Source organism: Schistocerca cancellata, chromosome 9 (genome assembly GCF_023864275.1).
Source record: "Schistocerca cancellata isolate TAMUIC-IGC-003103 chromosome 9, iqSchCanc2.1, whole genome shotgun sequence".
In the NCBI taxonomy this organism is placed as follows: Eukaryota; Metazoa; Arthropoda; class Insecta; order Orthoptera; family Acrididae; genus Schistocerca; species Schistocerca cancellata.
The window spans coordinates 196,343,628-196,362,579 of NC_064634.1; the positions used below are offsets into that span (position 1 = coordinate 196,343,628).

Here is an 18,952-nt window from a genome sequence, read left to right on the forward strand (position 1 = left end):
GACTGGAAATGGTTATCTTCGGCTACTTGGAGACCATTTACAGCCATTCACAGATTTCATGTTCCCGACAACGATGGAATTTTTATGGGGCAACAACTGTTCACGATAGATTTGAAAAACATTCTGGACAAATCGAGCGAACGATTTGCCCACCCAAAAATCCCGGGATGAATTCCATTGAACGTTTAAGGGCATAATCAAGAGGTCAGTTTGTGCACAAAATCCTGCTCCGGCAACATTTTCGCAGTTATTGATGGCTGTAGAGGCATCATGGTTCAATAGTTGCATAGGAGACTTCCAACGACTTGTTGAGTCCATATCACGTCAAGTACCTGTACTGCGTCGGGAAAAGTAAAGTCTGACCCGATATTTGGAAGTATCCACGACTTTTGTCACCTCATTTCATGTGGTATGCAACACTACGCGACATTCAGCGTTAGAGTAACGAGTTCTGTGGTACAGTGGCCTTCTCTACACAACACCGTACCAAAACAAGAAAACGAATACCATTTTGGGTGAGTCGTAGGTTGTTAATAGCTGGTTCTTACGACCGATTTGATGGCTGTTTCCGAAGGTTTCTACATTCGTATTCGTGTTAATAATATGAAAGGATGTACTTCGCACACACGAATGAAAAGTACTTCCTTTAAGGTACTCACCTTAAAAACTTTTGAATCGACAACCATAAAACGTTTAAGATACAATAGACTTGATGTATTCCTGTCAGATTTATTTCTTGAGCCACGACATGTTCTCAGACTCAATTAATCAGTTGTACCAAAAATGAAAATTTCGGAATCTTGCTCCATTCTTAGATAAGTTTCTGCCGACTCCCATGGTGATATTTCACCATAGGATCCCCAGTACACTCTCAAGGTTACTTTTGACGGCGTGTAGGCCTATTGTTTAATAATTAATTAAAATTCACAGTAAAATACAGCAACAACTATTGAACACATAAAACGTTGTTCTAAGACGCCACTTGCATGGAAGTAATCAGTGATAACCTATAAGGAGCGAAAACTGTCTAGATTTGTATAAAAACCAGACTGCAGTTATAGGAGTAGAAGTTCATGAAACTGACGCAGCAGTTGTGAAGTTAATGAGACGGGATTGAAGCATACACCTCACGTTATTCAATCTGTAGATTGGTCAAGCAAGCAGTAAAGGAAACAGAGGAAAAACTTGTATAGGGAATTAAAGCTCATGGAGAAAAAAATAAAAGATGTAAGGCTTGTCGATGACGCTAACTCTCACAAAAAGAGCGAAAGACTTGGAAGACTAGTTGAGCGGAGTGTGAGCCATGGACCGGTTCATATCGATGAGTTTCGAGTGCGGCAAGAGAGCTCGCCACTTGGTCGCTAGGTGACCCTTCTTGCGACGTCCCGACAGGGGGTACCCTAAGAGCCGGCTTAGAAAATTCAGCTCAGGAGGCGCTTGCGTGATTTTGTCTTGCTCGATACGCGGTCTGGTGTTGAGAGCGCGAGAGTGCTGAAGCAGTCTGCTACGCTACGGACGGATCGTACCCAGTGTTGTAACGGAGTGTGACAGGCCGTGAAGAAGTATGGCATTCGGCAGTGTTCGTCCCTGATGTGCTGCGATACAATAGACGGAAGGTATAACTGATTAAGCGAGTTTGAGAATAAGTCGTGCCCAAAGAAATAAATTTGACAGAAGCACATCAAGTCTATTGTATTTTAAATGTTTTTTAGTTATCCTGTTATCGGACTGCCCTTAAACTCTTCGCTGTAGGTTATTGAGGCAAATTTCACTGATGAAGTACTAGGCCTCCATCTGAGCAACTGGATTACGCTGAATAATCTGGCGAACTTTAATTCTTTAAAGCTGTACCAATGGTTTTGATTCGTTGGTGACCCATTCTATTTTAATGTATTGTATCGACATGTTTTATAAGGGGTTTTTCATTTGGTGGGGCCAAGTTGCATTTGGTTAATTCTCCAGAAACTCTTTACATTCAAAGCCACGCACCAGATCTTGTCCGTGATGTTACTTGATTTTTTTTGTGTATGGGAATTGGTACTGAACTACGTGTACTACGGGTTTCACGGGCAGAGTATTGCTTATCTAGTAATTGCTCTCGTCACGGATCTCATGTTCCATGGTCCATACTCTGAATATACACTCCTGGAAATGGAAAAAAGAACACATTGACACCGGTGTGTCAGACCCACCATACTTGCTCCGGACACTGCGAGAGGGCTGTACAAGCAATGATCACACGCACGGCACAGCGGACACACAAGGAACCGCGGTGTTGGCCGTCGAATCGCGCTAGCTGCGCAGCATTTGTGCACCGCCGCCGTCAGTTTCAGCCAGTTTTCCGTGGCATACGGAGCTCCATCGCAGTCTTTAACACTGGTAGCATGCCGCGACAGCGTGGACGTGAACCGTATGTGCAGTTGACGGACTTTGAGCGAGGGCGTATAGTGGGCATGCGGGAGGCCGGGTGGACGTACCGCCGAATTGCTCAACACGTGGGGCGTGAGGTCTCCACAGTACATCGATGTTGTCGCCAGTGGTCGGCGGAAGGTGCACGTGCCCGTCGACCTGGGACCGGACCGCAGCGACGCACGGATGCACGCCAAGACCGTAGGATCCTACGCAGTGCCGTAGGGGACCGCACCGCCACTTCCCAGCAAATTAGGGACACTGTTGCTCCTGGGGTATCGGCGAGGACCATTCGCAACCGTCTCCATGAAGCTGGGCTACGGTCCCGCACACCGTTAGGCCGTCTTGCGCTCACGCCCCAACATCGTGCAGCCCGCCTCCAGTGGTGTCGCGACAGGCGTGAATGGAGGGACGAATGGAGACGTGTCGTCTTCAGCGATGAGAGTCGCTTCTGCCTTGGTGCCAATGATGGTTGTATGCGTGTTTGGCGCCGTGCAGGTGAGCGCCACAATCAGGACTGCATACGACCGAGGCACACAGGGCCAACACCCGGCATCATGGTGTGGGGAGCGATCTCCTACACTGGCCGTACACCACTGGTGATCGTCGAGGGGACACTGAATAGTGCACGGTACATCCAAACCGTCATCGAACCCATCGTTCTACCATTCCTAGACCAGCAAGGGAACTTGCTGTTCCAACAGGACAATGCACGTCCGCATGTATCCCGTGCCACCCAACGTGCTCTAGAAGGTGTAAGTCAACTACCCTGGCCAGCAAGATCTCCGAATCTGTCCCCCATTGAGCATGTTTGGGTCTGGATGAAGCGTCGTCTCACGCGGTCTGCACGTCCAGCATGAACGCTGGTCCAACTGAGGCGCCAGGTGGAAGTGGCATGGCAAGCCGTTCCACAGGACTACGTCCAGCATCTCTACGATCGCCTCCATGGGAGAATAGCAGCCTGCATTGCTGCGAAAGGTGGATATACACTGTACTAGTGCCGACATTGTGCATGCTCTGTTGCCTGTGTCTATGTGCCTGTGGTTCTGTCAGTGTGATCATGTGATGTATCTGACCCCAGGAATGTGTCAATATAGTTTCCCCTTCCTGGGACAATGAATTCACGGTGTTCTTATTTCAATTTCCAGGAGTGTATTCCTTTATGTATTGACATATATGGTACATGTATAAATTTGTTTTCTTTATTTTGTAGTAAAGTGGTCAATGAGCTCGAGAGGTCTTTGTAATGAGTAAACAACACGCTCATCTGTAAGAAACCGACACTGATCAATTTTTCGAATCAGCGGCGTTACTACAGAGAAGAAGATCACAATTCTGTCTTTATTTTTAATCAGTGAGGTTGTATTTTATCTGATTTGTAACTGTTACAAGCTGACTGAAGATTCCTTGTCTCAATACATTTAACTGTGACACTTTTAATTCAAATTTGCTTGCAATTTTTTTTAAAACTGGTGTTAAAATTTACTTGAAACTTGCCTTTTAAGTTGCGTCAAATTGTCGTTATGGCTACCTGATAAATCCTCTTTTTTTCTTTTTTGCAAAAACTTTATTTTCTGGGGTCCAGTACCTTACTACTCCCTGCATTGCTAAACACTTTCAGAATGTATAATGTCTTGACAAGAGATTATAAGATGAAAGTCCTGCAAGATAAAACGTGGATAATGGAGTTTATGTAATTAGGGAATTAGTTTAGGACTTAAGTCACTAAAAGCAGTAGTTAAGTTTCCATATTAGGACAGAAAATATCCAACGAATGTCGAAGTAAAGATATACAATGCATACTGGTAATACTAAGAAAAGCCTATCTCATAACAAAAATTTGGTACCTTAAGCCAAATATTTAAGTACTTCGGAGTAATTTCTGAAGCTTGTACCTTGTAGCTTTACATGCAACTGAAATGTGCATCGTAAGTACTACAAACAATAGTAGGATAGAAGCCTTCGAAGTGTGGTGCTACAGATGAATGCTGACGATTAACTGGGAAGGTCAAGTAACTAATGCACAGGTACTTATCCAGCTGGAGGAAAAACGTGGCACAACTTGGCTAAAACATGGGATTGGTTGACAGTACACGTCCTGAGCCACCAAGGAGTCGTCAGTTTTGTAATGGAGATAAGTACAAGGTGAACAAAACTACAGTAAGCAGATCAAAGTGGATATCGGTTGTGCAGGATACATTAGCGTGCAGAACTGCATCAAACAAGCATCTGTGCTGAAGACCACAACGATAAATGGTCATCAGCAACCATTTGATGTTCATTGTGGACATCATCGGCCTTTATTAGTATACACCCACGCTTGTCCTTCATGTCTTTTGGTGAGATCTACTGACCTCCTCTTATAGCGATGCTTTTCTTCATCTCTTGTATTTCATCAATCGACTTTCTTTGGCCCTTTCGCATCCATCCTCCTGACTGCATATCATTCCCACCTCCTTGCATCTTCAGTACACGCATAATTACATGTTCCCCTTCACCGTGTTTCCTGATCCACTGTTTTGTTTCCCTGCCTTTGCTAATAGACTCCAACACCCATTTAACCATTGCGCGTTAAGTAACACGTACGTTTTGATTCGTTTTCAGATTGAAAATATATTGCTTTTAAGCCAAAAGTCAGGTCAGGGTCATGTCAGGGTCGTCAGAAACAGTCTGTAAAGCTTGTAAGGGTGTTGCAGTGTAGGTTGTACTGAGAAACAATTGTCAAGGAAAAAATGCAATACGCTGCTCCATTTCCGAGCTAATTAGCGTTGAAATCAACCAATTAGGCGGTTGCTCGCGCAAATTCAAGCGGCTCGTCGGAGACGGTGTCGCCAAACGTGTTCTTTGTCTGGCTTGCTAAAACCGAACAAGAAAGCGATGACAAAAATTGGACATGGCGTGGTAGTAAGGATCGAACCCAAGCCAGAGGCTGAGCTGTCTCGTACGCCATCACCTTCGCTGTAAGAGCAGCTGCCACTAATTGTATCTGGCGGTTGCCCACGCAACGGCTGATTAGCTTACTTCAGTGCTAATTAACTTGGAAACGGCGTAACGTATCAATTTATTTTCTTAATAATTATTTATGAGAAAAACCCAGCCTGCAACGCCCTTACAAGCTTCCAGACTATTTGCGATCACCGGTGTAGTGACTGTGAACTTGTTTAGAAATCTTATTTAATTGAATTTTCTGTCGGTGCTTGTCGGGACATTATTACAACATTACATAGGGAACGCTTTTTGACGGTTTGCAATACTATATTTACTTTGTCACGAACTAGCTTTCGGCTTAGAGATGAAACAAATGTTATATTTCATAATATCAGTAAGTGTTTCCTATTTAATATTGTTTATTTATTGTTTTAATATGCCTTTAACTGGTTTTCAAGCCACCTTTCAAAACTGCATTTTCTTCCATTGTTTGTTGAAGTTTGTTGGCACAGGAAACAAACGGTTCAGTGCCATCAGCTAGAAGAAGGCGGTAGTTGAAAGGAGTTTCCATAAACACATATTCCTGCTTCTTTTCCCGGTTTAAGAACCTGGAAACTTCTTATAGGCCTGCCTAGCAGAGTTTTGGTCATATGAAATTTCAATTCTGAAATACTATCATTATGAAATCTAATGAAAGCTATTGCATTATTGCAAATATTCTTCAGTTTACTAATACATCTATAGGCAGTCCCTTGCTTCTCAAAAGCTTTTAGTATAGATTTTGGTTTTATTCAAAGCTTTCCGAAATATACAAATCTCTTACCAAGTATTCATCTCTATTGGCTTGTTCTAAACTTTGTTTTATACCTTTCTGGCAGTCTATTATGCAGTATTCAATTTTAAACCCCCATGTTCCTTGCCTATTTAAAACAAATATTTTAGTGTGAGATACACCCTTTTTACAAATTTCTTCCAACTACGATCCTCGGCTCGTGACTTCATTTTCCCTCTATTTATCTGTACTCGCTGCACAAGTTCATAAGCCTCATATTTGTTGATTTCGGTCTCTGTTTTATTTTCCAAGCTATTAATACGTAGAGAAAGTAGAGGGATAAAATCACCGTTTCGCCACGGCTGTAGACTTTTTGCAAAATTTATTCAGATCCACTACAGGCAAGCATAGCTCTGGTACGCTTAGAGCTATTTCGACCAAACTGGTATCACATAGAAAGTACTATCCATACAAGAAATTACTTTTGGTCTAGGACGCCTCTAGAATTCCTAAGAATGGGGCTGTCGCTAAGGGAAGGAAGTGCGTGGCATGTGACTGTAGCTCTGGAACTTCTAAAAAAGATTTCAACCAACTTTTGGTACGTGTATGACTTAATTTGTAAGGAGATACAATGTGAAGAGGAGGGACTCCTATCAGCACCTGGAGTGGCTGCTGCGATGGGAAACAGCGGTAACTAATTGAAAACTACCTATAAAAATGTCAAATCGACTAAAGTAAGGGCCATCTAAAAATAATCGAAAAGAACTGACATCAGTGACAAATCTACAATTTTTAGCGTCGGCATGTTAACTGATGACTGTTCCAATGACATTTCACTCCTAGTGGGCGTGGGATTAGGAAGGGAGGCAGGGACATGTAACTAACCTGGTAACGCTGGGAAATCAGCTAATTGTCAACAAATAACATCAGTGACCTGGCCATTCTACGCTCCATATTTAACGCATCTAAAATTATTCTTTGAATTATAATTCGGATCAGTTAACTAACTATTACTACCAAAGTCAATTCCCTGCAGGCTGAGAAACGGTATGCTAGAATTTGCGGATAATTTTGGTGTGAACTCATGAACGTCGTACAGATATCTGTCCGAGAAACTAGAGATACTAAACACTGCGTCCAAATATCTTTATTCCTTAACGAAATTTGTCATAAACAATACATCTCATTTTCAAAGGAATAATTCAGTTCGTGGAATCAGTACAAGAAATAGTACGAGGGCGTGGTGAAATGTAACGCCTCGGAACTTTAAGTGAAAATTCTTAAAGTTTTTAAAATGAAACGAACGTTATTAACATTCTAAATCCTTACGCTTCGTATCTGCATACCTGCAGCCCTCTGCCGCTAATGGGCTCCTAATTGTAGTGCGTAACATAGCTCGGTATAACGTAACTATGTCTGTGCGTAAGAAACAGAGTGCTGTAATCACGTTTCGAATTCGAACAGTCCATCCACACATGGAGCACCCTCTCCATCATCATGACAATGTCAGTCCAAACACGAGCTCTTCCACATCTGCAACATTCCGAAGCACTGAGCTCGCTGTGGTCGATGATCCTCCATATAGTTGCCACTTGGCAACATCCTCTTTCTGTCTGTTTCCAAAACTTAAAAACGCCTTCGAGGACTTCACTTTGCTAAAGCGCTGCAAAGAGAGGTGAGGTTGTGGCCCCGTCAACCAAGTCAGACATTCTACAGTGACAGTATCAACAAACTGGCCTCTCGTTGCAGAAGGTCGCCAGGGTGACTATGTTCAGAAATAAGCATGTGGACGTAAAGAATAAAAATTTAGAATATTGTTAACGACTGTTTTATTTTAAAAGCTTCAATAATTTTCACATAAAAAATTCGGAAGTGTTACTTTTCAGCACACTCTAGTGTTTATCTTCATAAAGATAACAGACTTAAGACCAAAAATGTGTCCATTAATTATCAATACAACTTTCAACACCTTTCCAGCACCCATACAAGGGTACCTACTGATTTTGTAGACGTTACGTGCAACGTTCTACTCCACTGACGAATTTCTTAGTAGAGCCACTTGATGTACATATTATTAACAATAGCAAACAATGCGAGTATAGTGTAAAATCTGACCTTTCCACATCTTCAGTGGCTTAGTGTGATGGACGTATAAAATGTGGCAAACAGGTTTTCTGTTTGATGTACTGTACATTTATATGTTTTGTGACGAATTTGCTATTACCTCTTAAATGAAAATATGTGTAAGATTTTTTAAATTTATTCCTCTTCCACAAGTATCGTTCCACTTATGGGTGGTGGAAAGAACAGTAACATAGTTCCATTTCTACATTTTCCCATAAATTTTATTACGTTATTAGGTGAATTTAAAACAGGTAGTAGGTCGCGGAATAAAAGTCACTTGACATTATTGGAATCTTTTTATTCCGGCTCCAGTAACATCAACTGACAATTATTTCGCTACCTACCAGCTGTTTTCAATTTCTTCAATAATTTTACTGAAAATGGTAGCACGCCTGTACAACGACTTTCAATCACATTTAAAAATAATTTAGTGTTATTTATTCCTGTTGTATGATATGCTGTCCATCCTTGAGGAGCTGCTCATTTTGTATCTATGGAACAAAACGAATAAGTAAATAAACCTCTCATTAACTCTAGGGTTAGTTTGAACACGACCGCATTACGCTACACAGGGAACGCTAGGAGATGATATGCCACCTTTGAACTGACTTACCCAATCAGCTATAGAGGGACCTACAGTTTAATATGCTCTTCGAAAGACAGAGCAACTCGGACATTCTTCACATTAAGGAACATTACCAGCCCTGAAAGGTGTGATAAGTGTCAGAGAAAGAATCGTAAGACTGCCCACAGATCAAACCCGAGATCTCTAGAACACCTTCCCACTTAGCCACTGAGATTAAATACACTACTGGCCATTAAAATTGCTACACCACGAAGATGACGTGCTACAGACGTGAAATTTAACCAACAGGCAGAAGATGCTGTGATGTGCAAATGATTAGCTTTTCAGAGCATTCACACAAGGTTGGCGACGTTGGCGACACCTACAACGTGCTGACATGACGGAAGTTTCCAACCTATTTCTCATAAACAGCAGTTGACCGGCGTTGCCTGGTGAAACTTTGCTGTGATGCCTCGTGTAAGGAGGAGAAATACGTACCATCACGTTTCCGACTTTGATCAAAAACGGATGGTAGCCTATCGCATTGCGATTTATCGTATCGCGACTTTGCTGCTCGCGTTGGTGGAGATCCAATGACTATTAGTAGAATAATAAATCGGTGGGTTCAGGAGGGTAATACGGAACGCCGTGCTGGATCCCAACGACCTCGCATCACTAGCAGTCGAAATGACAGGTATCTTATCCGCATGGCTGTAACGGATCGTGCAGCCACGTCTCGATCCCTGATTCAACAGAAGGGGACGTTAGCAAGACAACAACCATCTGCACGAACAGTTCGACGACGTTTGCAGCAACATGGACTATCAGCTCCGAGACCATGGCTGCGGTTACCCTTGACGCTGCATCACTGGCAGGAGCGCCTGCGATGGTGTACTCAACGACGAACCTGGGTTCACGAATGGCAAAACGTCATTTTTTCGGATGAATCCAGGTTCTGTTTACAGCATCATGATGGTCGCATCCGTGTTTGGCGACATTGCGGTGAACGCACACTGGAGGCGTGTATTCGCCATCACCATACTGGCGTATCACCCGGCGTGATTGTATGGGGTGCCATCGGTTACTCGTCTCGGTCACCTCTTGTTCGCATGGACGGCACTTTGGCACTTTGAACAGTGGACGTTACATTTCAGATGTGTTACGACCCGTGGCTCTTCCGTTCATTCGATCCCTACGAAACCCTACATTTCAGCAGGTCCTGTACAGGCCTTTCTGGATACAGAGAATGTTCGACTGCTGCCCTGGCCAGCACATTCTCCAGATCTCACTCCAACTGAAAACGTCTGGCCAATGGTGGCCGAGCAACTGGCTCGTCACAGTACGCCAGTCACTACTCTTGATGAACTGTGGCATCGTGTTGAAGCTGCATGGGCAGCTGTGCCTGTACACGACATCCAAGCTCTGTTTGACTCAATGCCCAGGCGTATCAAGGCCGTTATTACTGCCAGCGGTGGTTGTTCTGGGCACTGATTTATGAGGATCTATGCACCCAAATTACGTGAAAATGTTATCACATGTCAGTTCTAGTATAATATATTTGCCCAATGAATACCTGTTTATCATCTGCATTTCTTCTTGGTTTATCAATTTTAATGGGCAGTAGTATATTACAGGGTGATTCAAAAAGAATACCACAACTTTAAAAATGTGTATTTAATGAAAGAAACATAATATAACCTTCTGTTATACATCATTACAAAGAGTATTTAAAAAGGTTTTTTTTCACTCAAAAACAAGTTCAGAGATGTTCAATATGGCCCCCTCCAGACACTCGAGCAATATCAACCCGATACAACTCGTTCCACACTCTCTGTAGCATATCAGGCGTGACAGTTTGGATAGCTGCTGTTATTTCTCGTTTCAAATCATCAATGGTGGCTGGGAGAGGTGGCCGAAACACCATATCTTTAACATACCCCCATAAGAAAAAATCGCAGGGGGTAAGATCAGGGCTTCTTGGAGGCCAGTGATGAAGTGCTCTGTCATGGGCTGCCTGGCGGCCGATCCATCGCCTCGGGTAGTTGACGTTCAGGTAGTTACGGACAGATAAGTGCCAATGTGGTGGCGCTCCATCCTGCTGAAATATGAATTGTTGTGCTTCTTGTTCGAGCTGAGGGAACAGCCAATTCTCTAACATCTCCAGATACTGTAGTCCAGTTACAGTAGCACCTTCGAAGAAAAAGGGACCAAAAACTTTATTGGCTGAAATGACACAGAAAAAGTTCACCTTAGGCGAGTCACGTTCATACTGAGTTGTTTTCCGCGGATCCTCAGTGCCCCATATACAGACATTATGACGGTTGACTTTCCCGTTAGTGTGGAAAGTTGCTTCATCACTAAACACAATCTTTGAAACGAAAGCTTTCTGTTGAGTGGTCGCCATCTTAGCATCAACTGACGCTGACGCCTAGTCAACAGCGCCTCAAGCGAACAAATGTACAACTAAACGAAACTTTATAGCTCCCTTAATTCGCCGACAGATAGTGCTTAGCTCTGCCTTTTGTCGTTGCAGAGTTTTAAATTCCTAAAGTTGTGGTATTCTTTTTGAATCACCCTGTATAACCCAATCGGTTGTACAGATTAGCATTCAGCTGGAATGTAGACGTAGCAGAGAGTCAGTGAGCGGCAGGTTGTACCTGGTGCTGCGTCCAGTGCGAAGTCCTGAGGTCGAACTGCCAGAGGCGCAGCGGCGTGCCGCGCAGGTCCAGGGCTGCCAACAGCTCGCGGCGGGTGTCGCACCACGCGATGGGCTGCGCGCCGGGCGCCCCCAAGCGCTCCTGGCTGTCGAAGTCCGGGCAGAAGGCCTGCTGCTGCTGCTGGGGCTGCGGGGGCCGCGGCAGGGGGGCGGGAGCCGCCTCGGGGCGCCGGCGGCGCGCGCACGGCGGGGGCTCGTCCTCGTCAGAGAACTCGCAGTCTGCCGGTGTGGTGGCAGCCGTGCTCAGCCGCGTAGGGGTGGCCGCGCTGGAAGATGGCGCCGTGGTAGCGCCTCTGGATACGCTGCTGGGCCTGCAACGCCAACACCTAGCTGTGTGTACGGAGAAACATCTAAGCATCTTAAGCAGGCTTTTTCATTTTGACGGCCCATTAGCGAGAAGCCCACTGTCAAAGGCGTGCAGGGGTGGGCAGACAGCTGATGCGTGGCGGTAAAGCCGTCGGCACACGGACCGTGCTGTCGAACGTTAACAAAAATGGTTCAAATGGCTCTGAGCACTATGGGACTCAACTGCTGTGGTCATAAGTCCCCTAGAACTTAGAACTACTTAAACCTAACTAACCTAAGGACATCACACACATCCATGCCCGAGGCAGGATTCGAACCTGCGACCGTAGCGGTCGTGCGGTTCCAGACTGTAGCGCCTTTAACCGCTCGGCCACTCCGGCCGGCCCGAACGTTAACGTTGAGCGTGCCAAGTTCAACGTGAAGCTGAACGCTCAGGAACGATGCGACTTGTGCATACGGTACGTGGGGCCCCAACGTGATATACGCGATCGCAACGCACTCCAGCGGCAGTTGAGGGATGTTTGTAGTTCGTAAATCACACTGTTTACTCAACAGGCGAGCGTAAAATTCCCACGTTAGCTCTATTAAAACGCACATTTCCTCCATCGTCCACGAAAAGGAAAGTACCATGTCCAATCAAAAGGGACACAGGCTTATAAAAGTTCCATTACAAACAGTGCGGTTAAAATTTGGAATACTTCTCCTCATAAAATAAACATTATTTCATCTTTCCCACATTTTAGTAAAACCCCAAGGTCAGTCTTACTTGATCACTGTTCCTACCCAGTAGCAGAATCTTTGCAACATGTGAATTATGAAGCGTAAAAGAAAAAGGAGCAAAATAAATAAGTTGCGCAAGCTGTCCTGTAGATTAAGCCAATCGAACAGCCACCCCTCAAAAAAAAAAGGTGAACTTATATTTACATAACATCAAATATTATAGTGTATACTTATATTAAACTAATAATAAAGTATCAGAAACTAATAAAAACGCGAATGATAGGAAAAAAGTGTCAAGACGCGAACCACCACCTCAACAAACAACTCAATGCGGGACCGTGATGCAATTCCCCACATTTTTTTTTACAGTTTTTTCCTTATTGTTCGTTGTGTTTGGTCATAGCTGACGTCAGATGACTCCCGTTGAAGTTCGTTGTTGATCCCTTCACTCAGTTTTTTTTATTAAAAAGAAACCTGCTCTCTGACCGAGCATGCTGAGCTACCGTGCCGGCTAAAGCTAAACCAACAACACAGCGCTTGCATCTAATCATGTTATATTACCCCTTGCTGAAAACCTTAATCGTAGATACGTTACTAATTGAAATTTAATTATAAGAGATTGTACCAAGAACAATGCGTTTTGGGGGGATCTTCAGTGTGTCGCTGCCTTCAAATAGCCTACTCTCATAAATGCAAGTTACAATAATTCTTTTGCCACGAATATGATGTTTCTCATTATTTTATTCGTACGAATCACACAGTTAACAACGGGTTTTCCAGTGATTCTCAATTTGCTGGTGCTCAGAAACGGCATATATACATACAGGCTTGAAATGAATGCCAATATGGCGCCTCACAACTCTGCACTGAAGGGAGACGACGGCGTGAGTCTGACGTAGGTGCCATCTCATTGGTCAACGCTCAGACGCACGCTCAGAATATCTGACATGCCAGATATTGCTCTGCACGTTCGGAGAGACTCCCGAACGTGCTATTGCACGCTATGACGCCAGAGACTCGGCACGCTCAACGTTCAACGTTCGGATGCACGGTCCGTGTGCCGACGGCTTACGGCTGCTGGTCTGTAATCCACACGATCGTACTGAACCGCATGGCGCGCGCAAAACGCCGTGGCCGCTGGATTCACAGTCGGCTGGGGAAGTACAGGAGCAGCGGTAGTGGTGGGAGGTCACTCAGATCGCTGGAGGGGAACTGCAGAGCGCTGGAGGGGAAAATACCGTTCTAGGCTGTAGCCTGCCCTCACATTTCTTCTGCAAATATTAATTGGGCCCCCTCCACATCAACACTTGTATGGTGACCATTCAACAAGATCTTCTGCCACCTCTGCTTTAGTTACCATCTAAAAAGAATTCCGCTAAAAATGCAGCGATTTATTTTCGCCTGACTTGTTAACCATTTGTAACTATCAGAGAAGCGTCATGAGTGACGAATTTTGAGTAAAACCTACACATTTCTGTTGTTGCCAAGTCAAGTTAGCTTCTTTTGCCAAAACACAACGGAGTTTACACTCTCCCATCTCACTAACAAATCGTGCAGACGCAGTTGCTAGAGAATTCTGAAACCATGGTTTATTAAGTTTATTAAGTGAGGAAATGAGGAAACGTAAGGTCACTAGTTTGTGAAAAAACACATCCTCTGTATAAAATAAACGGGTAATGTTTTTACTTATGTTGTTCCGAAACCCATAGCATTTCTCGTTTCGACAGCTATCGTTGGCCCTTAAAAATTACATTCTTTCACCGAAAAATTCCGTAGTTATTGGAATAACACGGTAGATGATGACGTTTTACATAATAACAATATTGTAAAATACTCTGCTCTTTGTGTGTTATCAATTGCCAAAACGTCATTTCGATATCTGAAACCGGTTATGAAATATGAAGAATGTTGTGGATATTTCACTCTGGCTTTACCGCAGGCGCGACACGGTCGCTAATGACTGTGCTACATCAGATCAGTTTTCTCGAGATTGGTGACAGATACTCAAGTCTAAAGAAATATTCAATATTTTTGCTAAATTTCATACGCAACAATATGCTATGTAATATGCACCAAACGCAAAATCATAGCGCCCTCTATTTTTCATTGCACACTTTTCCGAAATGCGCACAGTGTCTTACGTTCACGGAAATATCACAGTAACTATGATCATTAACGAAATGATGGGCACATTATTAGCAGCCTGACATATAATGCTATAATTAAAGTAAAAATGAAACTTTTTGCCGAATAGTTTCTGTAACATCGTTTAAGAAGGATTGCAGGGTACGCGCCTCGATTCTGTCATCGGTGACCGGTCGAAAGGTGGGAAAACACTTATCGGCCTCCCCTTCCAAACTAACGAATGAACCCACCCAGCGATTTGGACGAAAACTGGTCACTGCGAATCGGCCGCCGCATCGTGCGCAGTATATACTGGTGGCCATGTGGCTAGCCTAGAATACATGTAATACCACTGCTTGGCGGGTAGCCTACACTAGGTCCAAATGGCTCTGACAAGGGAACCTCCCCATCGCACCCCCCTCAGATTTAGTTATAAGTTGGCACAGTGGATAGGCCTTGAAAAACTGAACACACATCAATCGAGAAAACAGGAAGAAGTTGTGTGGAACTATGAAAAAATGAGCAAAATATATAAACTGAGTAGTCCATGCGGAAGATAGGCAACATCAAGCATAATACAAGCACAGGAGCGCCTTGGTCCCGTGGTTAGTGTGAGCAGCTGCGGAACGAGAGGTCCTTGGTTCAAGTCTTCCCTCGAGTGAAAAGTTAAATTTTTTATTTTCAGTTTATGTGACAAACTATTATGTTTTCATGAGTTTTTTGGGGGTGATTATCACATCCACATGAAAACCTAAATCGGGCAAGTTAGAATAATCTTTTTACCCATTCGCCAAGTGTACAAGGTAGGTGGGTTGACAACAAATTCCTGTCATGTGACGCACATGCCGTCACCAGTGTCGTATAGAATATATCAGACGTGTTTTTCTGTGGAGGAATCGGTTGACCTATGACCTTGCGATCAAATGTTGTCGGTTCCCATTGGAGAGGCACGTCCTTTCGTCTACTAATCGCACGGTTTTACGGTGCGGTCGCAAAACACAGACACTAAACTTATTACAGTGAACACTGACGTCAATGAACGAACGGGCAGATCATAACTTTGCGAAAATAAAGAAAGTAAATTTTTCACTCGAGGGAAGACTTGAACCAAGGACCTCTCACTCCGTAGATGCTCACGCTAACCACGGGTCTACGGCGCTACTGCGCCTACGTTCTCCTTGATGTTGCCTATGTTGCACATGGACTACTCAGTTGGTATATTTTGCTTATTTTTTCATGGTTCCACACAACTTCTTCCTGTTTTCTCGATTGATCTTTGTTCAGTTTTTCAAGGCCTATCCACTGTGCCAACTTATAACTAAATCTGAGGGGGGTGCGATGGGGAGGTTCCCTTGTGAGCACTATGGGACTTAACTACTGAGGTCATCAGTCCCATATAACTTAGAACTACTGAAACCTAAATAACCTAAGGACATCACACACATCCATGCCCAAGGCAGTATTCGAACCTGCGACCGTAGCGGTCGCGCGGTTCCAGATTGCAGCGCCTAGAACCGCTCGGCCACACCGTCCGGCCCTACACCAGGTGCGCCTGTCTGAGAGCTAGCTGAAGTGTGCACAGGGCACCCGTTCATGACATGGCAACATTACAGAAGCCTAATGTAGAATCAACATATGCAGGATATCATGAACCATCATATAAGTATGACAGAGCCAACTGTGGTAGTGGTGTCTACGCATCACCCCAGAGGTTCTGCAAATCACCGACGCCGCTTATTTGAAGGGTGAATTAGAATAGAGAGGTCGAGAATACTGCTGTCAGCGGCCCACCTAGCTCATCAAACAAGATGGTAGTCATTAGAAATTTTCAGTTCACAACATTTTAGGCACCCAACGTGGAGCGATCTCATCAGTAATTTACATGCTGTGTGATATCGCAAACAATTCTTTCAATTTACAACATTTTTTGGCTTCCAGCGTGAGGCGGTCCCATTGGTACTTTTCATGTTACACGATGACACAAACAATTTCTCCATTCACTACAACAGCGATCCTGGCAAATAAATTGGTTTCAATGGAAGAATACAGTACAAAACAATAGATTTCATGCAAGTCAAGGCTTTCTCCTGCCAGTGAACGCAGGTCCATCTCGACTGCTTTGTGAACATTGCGAAGTGGATTACGTGCAGTTGACGTTTGTAGTAGATTACTTTGCAAAAGGGCATTATTCAAACGGCCAAAAATTACAGAAATTGTTCATTATGTGAGTGGAGGCGAGGCGGGTAATGTGGTCTGACGAGTTGCTATCATCCTCTTTTCAGATGACGCAAGGCGTTGAGTGCAGCCGGCCTGTGTGGCCGTGCGGTTCTAGGCGCTTCAGTCTGGAACCGCGTGACCGCTACGGTCGCAGGTTCGAATCCTGCCTCAGGCATGGATGTGTGTGATGTCCTTAGGTTAGTTAGGTTTAAGTAATTCTAATTTCTAGGGGACTGATGACCTCAGAAGTTAAGTCCCATAGTGCTCAGAGCCATTTGAACCATTTGAGCCATCGTTGAGTGCACCCACGGCCAACGAGGTGTTCAACACACAGTGCGTGGAGGGTGTAATTCATGTCGGAGACTGTTGCGTAATATTTGTGGGGTGTTTTCAATGCCAGAAATGGTGGGCACTAATTCCGAGTACCGTTGACGTAAACCGGGGTATTTGTTTCAACATTCTCGATGGCAAAGTGTAGCCCCTTATTCTACTTCTTGTAATGAACTTGATGATAGAGGTCTGGCCGCCCCATCCACCGTCACAGGCTCCCTCTAAGGGACGCAGGTAGGTACCGACTGACCGAAGTGAAACCTCCCCGTCTCTGGGACATGTATGTCACAATGTTGTTCTGCGCTTTCGATAGAAGGGACATGTTATCAGATAAAGGGGAGGAAGGGACAACTGGATGTCCCTAGAACATGTGAGACGCCACTGAGACGATATGCAGTTTGCCAGTTGCTGTGAATGCTTCTTAGCGTTTTCGTGTGCTCTCTTGCCGAAAGGTATATTGGAACGTTAGCAGACGAGGTGGAAGAGGAGGAGGTGGTACACAGGATATTTATTCTTAACAGGCGGTCTGTAGTTTGCCCAGTGAAGGAATTCCACCTACAATAAAGTCTGTGTGAGTACTTCCTTTCTGACTGTGAACATCTGATAATTGTGGGCGGTGCAAAAATATTTCACAATAATGGTGGACAATAATTTGATTGCCCACAAGAAGAATATGAGCCAAGTAATCGAGTGAATGGCCATGTCCAGGGAAAGAACCTCTCGAAAATGTAAAAATATCTTCCTGATGGGCACATGTTGGCAAGATGAGCTACAGCTCCCTTCCTCACTTATCTAATTCCGCCTTAGAGTTCCGTTTGTCTCACAGCAACAACTCTTTAAACATCCTTGTAACGAACCTGAGAGCTTTGTAATCCATAACTGTCAAATTATTATTGCATTCTTCCTGAATAGAAGTAATTTTCCAATTTTATTGCAATAACCGTGATACAAAGGCATCTTGTGTCTCAAAATAAATATATTATTACCACTCACGTCTAGCCGTCTAGGCAATATTCGTTCACATGGCTGCACGCCAGCGTTTTTCTCTACTGAAGCACCCTAACGCACCTTGGATAGGTGCGCTACATTCCTCCACGATAATATAATAAAAAATGTTTGCGAGTATTTGGAACAGTGGAACAAATATAACAATCAACATTCCGACAATCTGGTAGGTCTACAAGAGCTAATCATCAAGACTGGCTTTGACGCATATGGCATACTTGAGAAACTTGTGGACTTCCTCTCTAGCCGTCATCAAAGCTAGAGACTGTGTTACACGGAATTAGCGTGATGACTCCTGGGAGTCACTATTTCTTTCTTCGGTGTGCGATTGAAGCCAGCACTAGTGTTCGACAGTAGGAAGTGAACTGCAAAAGAACTCTGTTACAGTCGAATCTGTATTTCAGTCCATCTCCATGATGTAACTAGGACTATCGCGCAAGTGAAAGCAGAAGCAGCCTTTGAACTATACATATGCCGCTACCTTTAGGGGAAGAGCGCGGGAGGCACATTCGAGACCTATATTCGGGTGAGTTCAGACTCGGGTGGTGGTTCCCAACAGCTGATGGTGTCCAGCATCGAAGCCGATCGACTGAAGGGAGTGTACTCGCAATACGACTAAGCGACTACATCAACGTGGAATTCACAGCTGCGTAAGACTTCTTCCATTTCTGGTGGAAAATACACTGTATTGAATTATATTAGCCAGTGGCCTTCACAAAAGAAAACAAAGTAAATA

The 18,952-nt window shown here is 44.2% G+C and overlaps 1 protein-coding gene across 1 annotated transcript in view; it reads right to left on the bottom strand.

Annotated features, from left to right (window-relative positions):
* Nucleotides 1-18,952, bottom strand: part of LOC126101282 (uncharacterized) — a 682,242-nt gene that overhangs the window by 51,182 nt on the left and 612,108 nt on the right. Inside the window, exons 6-7 of the mRNA XM_049911963.1 lie at nt 11,696-11,825; nt 11,456-11,641 (exon numbers count right to left, since the gene is read on the bottom strand). Of these exons, the coding sequence (XP_049767920.1) occupies nt 11,456-11,641; nt 11,696-11,825 (316 nt within the window). The remainder of the gene's footprint in view (nt 1-11,455; nt 11,642-11,695; nt 11,826-18,952) is intronic.